General features: G+C 45.1%; 1 protein-coding gene across 4 annotated transcripts in view; it reads left to right on the top strand.

The window, feature by feature from the left end:
• kcnh1a (potassium voltage-gated channel, subfamily H (eag-related), member 1a) overlaps window positions 1-13,233 on the top strand; it is an 88,423-nt gene that overhangs the window by 24,989 nt on the left and 50,201 nt on the right. For 2 of the 4 annotated variants that reach the window (XM_072690005.1, XM_072690003.1), the window contains 3 exons: window positions 828-1,220; window positions 7,653-7,679; window positions 12,456-12,885. In XM_072690005.1, coding sequence (XP_072546106.1) covers window positions 828-1,220; window positions 7,653-7,679; window positions 12,456-12,885 — 850 coding nt within the window. The remainder of the gene's footprint in view (window positions 1-827; window positions 1,221-7,652; window positions 7,680-12,455; window positions 12,886-13,233) is intronic. The other 2 variants (XM_072690006.1, XM_072690004.1) reach the window with 1 other exon arrangement.

The raw sequence follows: 13,233 nt of genomic DNA, 5'->3' as shown, positions 1-13,233 counted from the left end.
CTAGACTGTTATTACATAGTCACTAGAAACGGGTTGCTATGGTGTTGCTTGGTTGTAGATATGGAGTTGTTTAGTGGTTGCTATGCTGTCGCTAGATGGTTTCTATGTTGTTGCTTGGTTGTCGATATGGAGTTGTTTAGTGTTTGTTAGGCTGTCGCTAGATGATTTCTATGTTGTTGCTATGTGGTTGCTATGGTGTTGCTTGGTTGTCAGTATGGAGTTGTTTAGTGGTTGCTAGGCTGTCGCTAGATGGTTTCTATGTTGTTGATATGTGGTTGCTATGGTTTTGCCTGGTTGTCGATATGGAGTTGTTTAGTGGTTGCTAGGCTGTCTCTAGATGGTTTCTATGTTGTTGCTATGTGGTTGCTATGGTGTTGCTTGGTTGTCAATATGGAGTTGTTTAGTGGTTGCTAGGCTGTCACTAGACGTCACTAGTTGCTGGTGTGTGGTGTTCCCAGGTGGTTGCTGTGGAGATGCTCAGTGGTTGCTGGAGTGTTGCTGTAAAGTTGCATAGGGATTGCTAGGGTTGGTTCCTGCGGTGTTGCTAAGTGGCTGCTAGGTGGTTGCTGTGAAGTTGCTATGGAGTTGGTAGATGGTTGATGTGGTATCCCAGGTGGTACCCATGGTGTTGCAAAGTGGTTACTAGGTGATTGCTATAATGTTGCTAGGCAGTTGCTATGGCAATCCAAGGTGGTTGCTATGTGGTTGCAATGTGCAAAAGCGCTAAAACGTCACCTGGAGCCTCGTTATCATAATTGCGATTTAATTATGACCTAAAGTATTGAGACACTCCCCTTTTTTATTATTATTATTTGTGCCCCCAACAGGTGCTCCAACTGGGCTCCGACATCCTCCCCCAGTACAAGCAAGAGACACCCAAGACCCCGCCCCACATCATCCTTCACTACTGCGCCTTCAAGACCACCTGGGACTGGGTCATCCTCATCCTCACCTTCTACACGGCCATCATGGTGCCCTACAACGTCTCCTTCAAGACCAAGCAGAACAACGTCACCTGGCTGGTGGTGGACAGCATCGTGGACGTTATCTTTCTGGTGGACATCGTGCTGAATTTCCACACCACCTTCGTGGGGCCGGCCGGGGAGGTGATCTCCGACCCCAAGCTCATCCGCATGAACTATCTCAAGACCTGGTTTGTCATAGACCTGCTGTCCTGTCTGCCCTATGATGTCATCAACGCCTTCGAGAACGTGGACGAGGTCAGTGCAATTGAGGAACTACGAAGAAATCAATGCATGCAAACGCAAACACCGCCTGATACCGTCCATTTAGAAATATGATTTGGGGATACTGGTTGCTATGCTAAGAAATCCATAATTATGCTTAATTGTGTGAAAAGTGTTTATTACTGCACTTCAAACTATATCCAGTAGGTGGCACTATTAGCAGTGTATAGCGGTGATGGCGCAAATGAACTGAAATCAGCTGTGGTCGTGTGGTTTGCTGTGCTGTAGCCTAAAGGTAAGAGAAGGGCTTGGGAACAGGAAGTCACCGGTTTGATCACCTGGGAGGTGGGAGAGTAAAGGAACAGCGCCTCCTCCTGACCCCCAACTGCTCCCTGGGCAGTAAAAAGGGACTACCCACCATTCTGGGTGTATGTGAGTGTGCTCTCTGCTGTCCTCTTGTTGTGTCCTCTCAGCGCAATATCCGGTTAGCTTTTAGCCTCGCCCTCATACTCGCTTCCCCAAGTCTGAGCTGGTGCTTTCCCTAGTAGGGCTTTCTGTAGTGGGCGGGGGTTTATGTACATTTTGGGGGTGTCAGGACTGTGATGTAACAGTTTGGGGGTTTTAGAAATGGCCCGTTTTCCAGCTCTGTTTTGGGTCGTGCTGGATTTTGATATGATTAAAATGACTGATGTATTAATCGGATCATTTCTGAACGCAGCCTAATGGAGTGGAAGTGGAGTTGCTCTGGGAGTTTCGAGCTGCGAGAGGAACCAGCTGTTCCCATGTGACTCATGGATTGGCCAGAATACCCAATTACAGTTAGCGGAGGCATGAGGTCAACGGTCACTGTGCAGTGTCAGTCTTATTTTTTTACTTTGTTATTTTGTTATTGATCCAGGACAACATAAGTGCACACCCACATACCCACACACTCACAAACACACACACACACACACACACACACACACACACACACATAGAGCCAAAGCAATGGCAGAACTAAACAGAAGTGACCGGTCTTTGCTGGACCACAAGTGCGCGTTATCAGCCTTGGTTCTCAACACTGCAAGCGACAAGTGAGCTCTTAGCGGCTAAAGCCCGGCAATCAATTATAGCCATGGCCGTATGTCACATGACCAACACTGACCCGGAGGGTCTTACTTGTTAGAGAACAATAACATTAACCTTTAAAAGGCCATTAAAGGAACTGTGTGGTGAAAAATCTAATGACCATGAAAGATCCCTGACTAGCCCAGACGGGAGATGCTAGGCTAACGTTGCTAATGAACACTGGACATAGATTGTCACCAAGCTTATCTAGGGAAGTTGTCACATTGTTTTTCTTGGACATCGTTTCTGCCCAGCCTGAGCGTCCCCTCACTTGTGTCTCCATAGGGCCTGTAGCAGTGGTTCCCAACCCTGGTTCTCGAGACCCCCCTGCACTTTAGTGGCTTCCAGCGCTATCACACAACCTTCAGCTCAGGAAGGTCCTGATTAGCTGGGATTAGCTGTGGGCAAACGATCCTCCTATATATCTAGAGGACCTAGGACCCTTTGGAGAACCACTTTTGGTTCCATGAAGAAACCATCAAAGTTTAAATTAGTAGACCTAACCATCAAGTGAAGGTTCTTTAGACCCTACAAGGGTTCTTCACACTCACACATCTCTATTACAGAACCAAGAGTGGTTGTTTTATGGAATCGCTTGAAGAACCATTTGAAGCACCTTTATTTTTTTAAGGGCATCTGTGGGATCTGTAGCCTTTGTTTAGCTAGCTCAGCTAGCTACAGCGCCACCTAGTCTCAGACAGCTCAGTGCAGGTGCTGTTGATTAACGCCTGAGCTACCGACACAAGTGTTGAGTTGAGTGACTGCCGTCGGGAAGGTGACATGAGTAGCCGGTTCTGCTGTGTTTGGACTCCTAGCCGGCTGTCTAGACATAGCCAAGTTAGCTAGCAGGCTAAACACCACAGCACAGGCCGTGTTCCAGCTACCCGAGGCTCAGTTCACACCCCTTTTTGAGGATAAAGCCTCATATCTGAGAGCACAGAGTCGAGGGAATGGTCTTAGGAGAGTTTTCTACTGTTTTCAGGCTCATTTAGTAGCCTGGCTCATCCAGGTTTGCTTGCTCTGCCTTTGAATCGAGCTCAGCATGTCGCTAAACTCTCAGTGGGCTTGTTTTTTCCCCACCTGTTTCTATAGATATCAGCTAATCAGTGAGCTCCCACAGCGCTCCCACTCTGTGGCTCTCTAAAATGCACATGGGGGAGTTTGCTCTATGTACTAGATAGACACATCTGACGCAGCGAGATGTTGAAATACCATCCTCAAATGTAAATACCGCGGTATTACCGTTATACCGCCCAATAGTTATTACAGTAACTGTAGTAATCTGTCTCTCTCTCTCTCTCTCTCTCTATGTATATGTGTTTGTGTTTTTATATGGGGAGGTGGCGGGGTATGGGTGGGGGTGTATGGATTTGGTGTGGATCGATGGCAGCCGTTTCTCTCTCTGCTGGTTAAGGCCGAGTCTCAGCACTGCGCTAAAGTTGAGCTCCAGTCAGATCAATCCCCTCTCAGCGTAACGATTTAAACGCAGCTGCCCGTCCGCGCTTAACGGCCATCAGGATCAATCCACGTCTCCACTGGCCGGACGGAGCCACAGCTGCGTGCCCTTTTACAGGAACGTCCTGCAAAGACATAAGATGTAACCTCAACATGTGCTGGGTAATTAATTAGCGAGCAGTTCATAGGCAGGATGCATTCAGTCCAATGATGTCCAAATGTTTGTGGACACCCCTTCTAATGGCTGCAATCAGCTACTTTAAGTTGCAGCTATTGCTGACACAGATGTGCAGGTGCACACATACACACACAGCTTGTCTAGTCCCTTTAGAGAAGTATTGCAAATAGAATAGGACTCTCTGGAGCAGGGAAACATGAACCTATTGGCACCATGCTGCCTAATGCCAGGCGTGGGGTAGAGGGGTATAAAGCCCAAAAGCATTAAGCTGTGGAATGATGGTGGTCTAGCCGATACTTTTGGGAAGAGTTGGGGAGATGGGGATTTAGGAATGAGGTGCGGTGGTGGTCATCCAACATCATGATCTCACTGACAGTCTTGTTGCTGAATGCAATCAAATCCTCACAGCAGTGCTCCTTCTCCAAAATCTAGTAGAAAGCCTTCTTCCATGGACAGCAGAGACATCTGTCCATCATAACCCACAGTCCCGCCCTCACATCCCACAACCCACAGTCCCACCCTCACATCCCACAGTCCCACCCTCACATTCCACATCCCAAAGTCTCCCTATCATAACCCACAGCCCCGCCCTCACATCACAGTCCCGCCCTCACAGCCCACGGTCTCGCCCTCACCTCCCACAGTCTCTTCCTCATATCCCACGACCCCGCCCTCACATCCTACAGTCCTGCCCTCACAACACACGGTCTTGCCCTCACATCCCACGGCCCCGTCCACATAACACCCCGCGGCCCCGTCCTCACATCCCACTGTCCCGTCCTCACATCCCGCGGCCCTGTCCACATAACACCCCGCGGCCCCGTCCTCACATCCCACAGTCCCATCCCTCACATCCCACAGTCTTGCCCTCACATCCCACAGTCCCATCCCTCACATCCCACAGTCCTGCCCTCACATCCCACGGTCCCGTCCTCACATCCCGCGGCCCCGTCCACATAACACCCCGCTGCCCCGTCCTCACATCCCACGGTCCCGTCCTCACATCCCGCGGCCCCGTCCACATAACACCCCGCGGCCCCGTCCTCACATCCCACAGTCCCATCCCTCACATCCCACAGTCTTGCCCTCACATCCCACAGTCTCGCCCTCACATCCCACGGTCCTGCCCTCACATCCCACAGTCCTGCCCTCACTACCCACAGTCCCACATACCCAAGCCCGCCCCTCACTAACCACAGCTTTACCTCCACAAACCAGAGTATATCCGTGCAGAACCCAATAGCTAACACTAACAACAGACTAGGAAAACATGCTGACAGCCCCTTTAATGAGTCTAGAGCATTAACTCATTAAACTGCAGTGTCACTGCAGTGCTGCGGATCGCATTCGCTTTCAATAATCCACTTTGGAATTAATTACCACAGTGCAATAACACACTTTACAGAGATGCTGTTATTCTGTTCTGGGCATACACACACTCATACACACACACACACACACACACACATTCATATGCGCACACTTAGCTCTTGTGTTGCCCTTGGGCGTATGGCATTCACTAGGATTGTCAGCATCAATTTGCTGTGATTAGCTCTGTAGCTCTATCAGGTCTGTCCTCGTGCCAGGCTGGCTTTTAGCCGACCCAAGCAAAGCACACCAGCAAAAACACAGTTTGCATGTACGGCCTGTTCCACGCTCCTGCAGAGCTGCTAGCTACTACTGCAGCACGTCTGGGTTAAACCCAGTAGAAATCACAGCCTGGGCAGGAGAAGCCTCAGCTTCGGTTGTAGCAGCCTCAGCTTGGGCTGGAGAAACACCAGGTTTAGCAGTACAAGCCTCATCCTGGGCTGGAGAAGCCTTAGCTTGGGCAGGAGAACCTTCAGCTTGTGCTGGAGAACCCTCATCCTGGGCTGGAGAAGCCTTAGCTTGGGCAGGAGAACCTTCAGCTTGGGCTGGCGAACCCTCATCCTGGGCTGGAGAAGCCTCAGCTTGGGCAGGAGAACCCTCATCCTGGGGTGGAGAAGCCTCAGCTTGGGCAGGAGAACCCTCATCCTGGCCTGGAGAACCCTCATCCTGGGCTGGAGAAGCCTCAGCTTGGGCAGGAGAAGCCTCAGCCTGGGCTGGAGAAACTCCAGGTTTAGCAGTAGAAGCCTCAGCTTGAGCAGTAGTTAGCCAATGGGCTAGAAGGCAACCTAAGCTACGTTCTGTAATGAAAGTGTTGGTGAGGTATCTGAAGCTAAAGCTTTCTTAGAACCAGTAAAGTTGTTTGGAAGAACGCCCCTGTTCTCTCTCTCTCTCTCTCTCTCTCTCTCTCTCTGTGTGGTATCAGTGTATCTCAGTAGGAAGTGCAGGTGCAGCGGCCTGTCTGTGTCTTATCAGCCAACTTGACACCTCACAGCATGGTGTAAGCACACACACACACACACACAACATATGTGACATGAGGACAAAGCACAGGGCAGTATGTACTCACAAGCATACGCACACACACACACACACACACACACACACACACACAGAAGCACACACACTCAGCTATGGTCTTATTAAAGCAGCAATATGTAGAAATGACACCCTAACACAGCAGCTTCAGGATCAGGCTGATGCTGCACTGACTGTAACAGGGAGGACATTGTCTGCTGTAATCTGCTGTAAATGATTCAGTATTCATTCAGTATTCATCAGAAATTCTGGATCATTTCTATTGGAGCATTCATAATGACATTTGGACATAGTATAAAGAGCAACTGCTGTAAGTGATTCAGTACCTACTATAAATGATGCTGTATCTATTAATTAATAGTGACTTAAGTAATTCAGTGACTGCTGTAAGTGATTCAGTATCTAAGTATCTACTATAAATGATTCAGTAAGTGCTGTAAGTGATCACTATTCAGTCACTGCTATACAAATCTATATGGGTTGGTAACCGCTATAAATGATTCAGTAACTACTGTAAATGATTCATTATCTACTGTAAATGATTCCAATTTCAGTATCTACTATAAATGATTCAGGAACTGCTATATATGATTTGGTAACTGCTTTAAATGATTCTATTCATAATGTGCTATGAATGATTCACTAACTGCTGTATGATGATGTAATGATTCTGTATCTACTATAGATGATTCAGTAACTGCTGTAAGTGATCACTATTCAGTCACTGCTATATATATGATTTAGTAACAGCTGCACATGATTCAGGAACTACTATAAGTGATTCAGTAACTGTTGTAAATGATTCAGTAACTTCTATAAAAGATTCCGACTCAGTATCTACTAAAAGTGAGTCAGTAACTGCTATATATGATTTGGTAACTGCTATAAGTTATTCAGCTATAGGATGTAGATGATTCATTCACTACTTGAAATGCCTACAAATCTTTTTAATTTCATTCTGGAGTGTTTCTATTGGTCCGTTGAGTAGTTGGGGGGGGGGGGGGAAGACATATATATATATATAAATTGTAGCTTTTAGCTAGTTATGCTGCCTCTGTGTTGCGTAAGCCTTTCCTTGTTTAGGTATCTGCCCTCGTCACATAATGCCTGTTCAGAAATAATGCTTGTTTATCTATGTCTGATTGGCTGGATGTTCAATAACACTCACAGGGAAATGGATTGGTGCTTTTGATCACATGCTTTTCTGTTTTTGACCATTTTCACTCTTCTGTTCTTTTCATCCTTCTTCTTTTCCACCCCCTTTTCTTTTTGCATGTGCCCTCCACTGCCTGGGTTTGTTTTTGGGGGAAAAAATGAAGAACTGGAACCATCGGGCTGTCACTCAAGTAGGCCTTTCCTTTTCAGAATCTGAAAATCTTTCACTCTGGTCTCACAAAGTTAACGGCCGATTCCAATGAAAGAAAAAATAAACGAAAGGCTGCTGCTCTCGTCCCCGGAGCACTTCCACCACAAAGTGGGGATAAATGAACGAGTGGAGCTTCTGCAATGAAACGTACTGCATCCTTGTTCTTAGCGAGCTACGTTGCTATGCTGTGAAATTCAGGACCAATAATACTAAGCTTGGCAGAGTAGAAGTGCTGATCTAGGATCTGTTCTGGTCACTGGGATCATCGTAAATAAGAGAGGAATCTGGTACTAGACCAGCACATCTACTGAATACAGGCCCGTGTCTCAGAGTACTGCTGCCCAGTGGAGTTCAGTATTTCACACCTAGGCCACACCCACTGGGTTTTCTGAAAAAGACAAAAGCTTCAGTTACTGATATAAATGATTCAGTGTCGATTATAACTGTTTCGTTTCTACTATAAATGATTTAGCAATAAACGATTCAGTATTTAATAGAAATGATTCAGTAACTGCAATCAGTGACTCATTATCTACTGTAAATGACAGTGTCTGTTATAACCGATTCAGTATCTACTATAAATTATTTAGTATCTACTAGAAATGATCCAGTAACTGCTAGAAATGATTCAGTTTTTTCTACAGATGATTCATCAACTGCTATAAATGATTCAATGTCTATTACAACTGATTCAGTATCTACTATAAATGATTTAGTAAGTTCTATAAACGATTCAGTATTTACTAGAAATGATTCAGTAACTGCTATCAGTGATTCATTATCTACTGTAAATTATTTAGTATCTACTAGAAATAATTCAGTAACTGCTATAAATCATTCAGTATTTACTACAGATGATTCATCAACTGCTATGAATGATTCCATGTCTATTATAACTGATTCAGTATCTACTATAAACGATTTAGCAAGGGCTATAAATGATTCAGTAACTGCTATAAACTGTTGTGTCTATTATAACTGATTCAGTATCTCTTAAAAATATTCAGTATCTTCTAGAAAAAAATCAGTAACTGCATATAAAACAATGGTTTTATATCTACTATAAATGATAGAAAATCTAATTGCTTTAAATGATTCAGTATCTACAATAAATGATTCAGCAACTGCTATAAATGATTGAGTATCTATTATAAAATATTCTGTATATTATAGTATCTCTTAAAAATAAAAGAAATGATTCATTAACTGCTATAAATGACTTAAAATCTACTGTAAATATATATATATATATATATATATATATATATATATATATATATATATATATATCATAAATGATTCCGTAAAATCTACTATAAATGACTCATTGCCATAAATGATTCAGTAAATGTAAGTGACTTCATATCTATTGTTAAAGATTCGGTCAGTGCTAAAAATGATTCACTTTCTTCAAGAAAAGATTTTTAGATCTACTATAAATGATTCAGTAACTTTCCAAAAACGTTCTCAGCTTCAGGATCGGAATGTAAACAACAGCTGACCAGAGTTTCACTATTTGAGATGATTGTGACCGGCTGAATTGGCGAGAACACTGAAAGTCAGTGGTCAGGTAGAGTTCTGCACACTCAGAAACGTGCATTTTCCTTCAGAAGAGCACAGAAACACTGAGAGTACAGTATTTGACTCTGCTGTGAACAGGAACACTGATGCAGTATGCCGGCTCTCTGATTACATTAGCAGTGCCGCTGGGTCTCGTCACCACATTTTCAAAAACTTGCTACTGAAGCACAGCGGTTGTAAACCGAAAGCTGAGAAAGAACAGAAATGCATATTAAATCCCGGATCATTCGGGAGTCGCGAGGGGAAGTGAGCGAAGGCCTGATGTTCTTTCTTTTGGAATTGGAATCGAGCCACGAACACAGTCTGCTAACACTGATTACACTCACACACACTCACTCAGATGATTTCTCACCACTGATCTCCAGGTTTTGAATTATTATGCATCGGTTATGTGTACAGCAGTACATTGTGTGTGTGTGTGTGTGTGTGTGTGTGTGTGTGTGTGCATGTGTGTGTTCTACTCTGTTGTCTTGGTGTGTGGCTTATAGGCCGTAATATCAATGTGTATGTTTATGTGTGTATGTGTGTGTATGTGTGTGTGTGTGTGTTTTCTGTTGTGTTGTAGACTTGTCGTAGCCACTGTATTAATTCACACTGACCCAAATGGAGCAGCAGGCCACATTGATCTCCAGTCCTTCCTCTTTTTTACTTATACTTTTGGTTATAAAAAGCTCTGTTGTTTTAAATAGTAGCTTCCCAGTCAGCTCAGATTCCATTAAGTGCCGGAGCAGGATTAATGAGGTTGGGAATGCGTTGGAAAACATTCAGGCCAAAGTTTTTGGAAGTTGCTGAAACTGTAATTGAAAAAAAAAAACTTGCTAGCACTTTACCATTAGAGGTGCTTTGTAGATGCTCACCTGACATTCAACTACCATTCAACTATCATTCAACTACCATTCAGCTAAAGGCCCATTAAATTTAACTGAACCCTAAGTTGAATTAACCCTGCATCTAACCCTAAACCTGACTTTAACCATATCCTTGAATCAACCCTTAATCCTAACCCTAATCTTAACATTACCCTTGAATCAATCTTTAATCCTAACTCTAACCTTACCCTTGAATTAAAATTTTATCCTAACCCTATCCCTAATCTTAACATTACCCTTGAATCAACCCTTAATCCTAACCCTATCCCTAACCTTAACATTACCCTTAAATCAGCCCTTAATCCTAATTTTATCCCTAACCTTAACTTTACCCTTGAATCAACCCTTAATCCTAACTTTAACTTTACCCTTAAATCCACCCTTAATCCAAACCTTAACCTTACCCTTAAATCCACCCTTAATCCTAACACTATCCTCCTTCAATAGAAAATCTTGCAGGACCAAAACGAGCGGTCAATGGGTCGCTCTCTTCTTTTGCTTCCTTTCTTGCGAAGTCTGACCTCTCCGATTGCGGATACCGGCACAGGATAGGCTGCGGTCACTAGGCCCGGCTCCTGTAGTCCTGTAGTCCTGTAGTCAGGACTGTGATGTAACTGTTTTGGGAATTAGAATGGGCCTGTTTTCCAGCTCTGTTTTGGGCCTGCGGGATGTTCTTTTGAAGGGGTCACAGCAGTGTTTGAGGTGCACGGTTTGTCACGTCCATGTACCGAACTGTCATTATTCAACTATTCCAAGAAAAAAACAGTGTTTCATTCAATGGCATCCATTTAAATGACAAACCACAACCCTAATAATCGCTGTTTATGCAACTTCATATGCATATTTATCTGAGCAGACTCAGATAAGAGGGTCATTGTGTTTTTTTTTTGTATACCGCTAGCCACATAGCCGCCACTGAGGTGCTATTTAAAAGCTCTATACTGTTCTTGTTAAGAGGCCGACTTGGCACTGTTCAGTATGTATTTATAAATATGGAGAATGTGCTTGAGGGCAGACAATGCTTCTTTGTTTGGGTAAAGGAATAGAAAATATGGGCAAATGTCTTACAGACTTCTATTTAAAGCTTTTTATCTGGATGGTAGGCGTTCATGTGCCTGGATAAAGCACTACAGGTGAGCTGCTGGTGGAATACAGCAAATCCATGCAAGAGCTGAGGAGCTCAACCGTCTCCTAACCAGCTCACAACGTAAAACATCACTGAAATAAAGGCATGCAGTATCACTTTACTTGGTGATGGTTCACTGTAGATGCCTCGTAGATGCTCGTATAGATGCTCCTCTATATGCGACTATAACTCTAAGCTGATTGACTATTGAATGTAACGCCACACCTAACCCTTCACCCTAACCCTAACCTTACCTTTCAGTCATCCCTAAAACTTAACCCTACCCTTAAACTTACCCTGTAATCAACCATAAAGCCTAACCTTAACCCTAACCATAAGGGTAAGGTTAAGGTTTGGGTTAGGTTTTAGAGTGGATTGAAGGGTAAGGTTAAGGTTAGGTTTTAGAGTGGATTGAAGGGTAAGGTTAAGGTTAGGGGTTGGGTTAGGTTTTAGGATGGATTGAAGGGTAAGGTTAGGATTAGGTTTAAGGGTGGATTTAAGGGTAAGGTTAGGGTTAGGTTTAAGGGTGGATTGAAGGGTAAGGTTAGGGTTAGGTTTAAGGGTGGATTGAAGGGTAAGGTTAGGGTTAGGTTTAAGGGTCAATTGAAGGGTAAGGGTTAGGTTTTAGGGTGGATTGAAGGGTAAGGTTAGGGTTAGATTTAAGGGTCGATTGAAGGGTAAGGGTTAGGTTTTAGGGTTGATTGAAGGGTAAGGTTAGGGTTTGGGTTAGGTTTAAGGGTCGATTAAAGGGTAAGGTTAGGGTTAGGTTTAAGGGTCAATTGAAGGGTAAGGGTTAGGTTTTAGGATGGATTGAAGGGTAAGGGTTAGGTTTTAGGGTTGATTGAAGGGTAAGGTTAGGGTTAGGTTTTAGGGTGGATTGAAGGGTAAGGTTAGGGTTAGATTTAAGGGTCGATTGAAGGGTAAGGGTTAGGTTTTAGGGTTGATTGAAGGGTAAGGGTTAGGGTTAGGTTTAAGGGTCGATTGAAGGGCAAGGGTAAGGGTAAGGGTTACGTAGTTTCATGCTAGCTGCATGAAAGGGTCACTGCATCAAGCCAGCCATAGTGCTTTTTACAACCCCGTCAACACCCCTTATTCACCTGGAACAGAATTGAAAAAAAAGTAAATGGACGGGTTCAGGTGACTTAACGTGTGACTCTGTCTCTGCCTCTATCTCTCCCAGGGCATCAGCAGCCTCTTCAGCTCTCTGAAAGTGGTGCGACTGTTGCGCCTGGGCCGGGTGGCCCGCAAGCTGGACCACTACATCGAGTATGGCGCGGCCGTGCTGGTGCTGCTGGTGTGCGTCTTCGGCCTGGCCGCTCACTGGCTGGCCTGCATCTGGTACAGCATCGGGGACTACGAGGTCATCGACGAGGAGCACAACCTGGTGCGCAAGGACAGCTGGCTGTACCTGCTGGGCGAGACCACGGGTGCGCCGTACCGCTTCAACAGCAGCGGGACGGGCCGCTGGGAGGGCGGCCCCAACAAGGACTCGGTCTACATCACCTCGCTGTACTTCACCATGACCAGCCTGACCAGCATCGGCTTTGGCAACATTGCCCCCACCACCGACGGAGAGAAGATCTTCGCCGTGGCCATGATGATGATCGGATGTAAGTAGTGAGGAGCTATGAAGGCTTTTGCTGGGAACTGGGAATTTTCGGACTTTGCGACTACTTCTCAGCTCACAGTAGCACTGAGAGCACCCAGGTATTCCACCCATGTCCAAACCCAACGTCGTTCCTCAAGAAACGAACCAAAATAAGCCAAACAAGCCCCTGTGTATTGGTTTCACTATCATCCGGCTGTGTTACGAGCTCGTAAAGGACCTCAGTTACTGTGGTTACACTTGCTCTGGTGTTGTGATGAATCCGGCATGTGCTTCTGTAAGCCCTGTGCGGCTCCCGGAGCGCTGTGCCGGGGTGTATGAGTGTGTGTATGAGTGTGTGTGTGTGTGATGA

Source organism: Salminus brasiliensis, chromosome 10, assembly GCF_030463535.1.
Source record: "Salminus brasiliensis chromosome 10, fSalBra1.hap2, whole genome shotgun sequence".
Classification (NCBI taxonomy): domain Eukaryota; kingdom Metazoa; phylum Chordata; class Actinopteri; order Characiformes; family Bryconidae; genus Salminus; species Salminus brasiliensis.
This window is presented reverse-complemented; position numbering and strand designations above follow the sequence as displayed.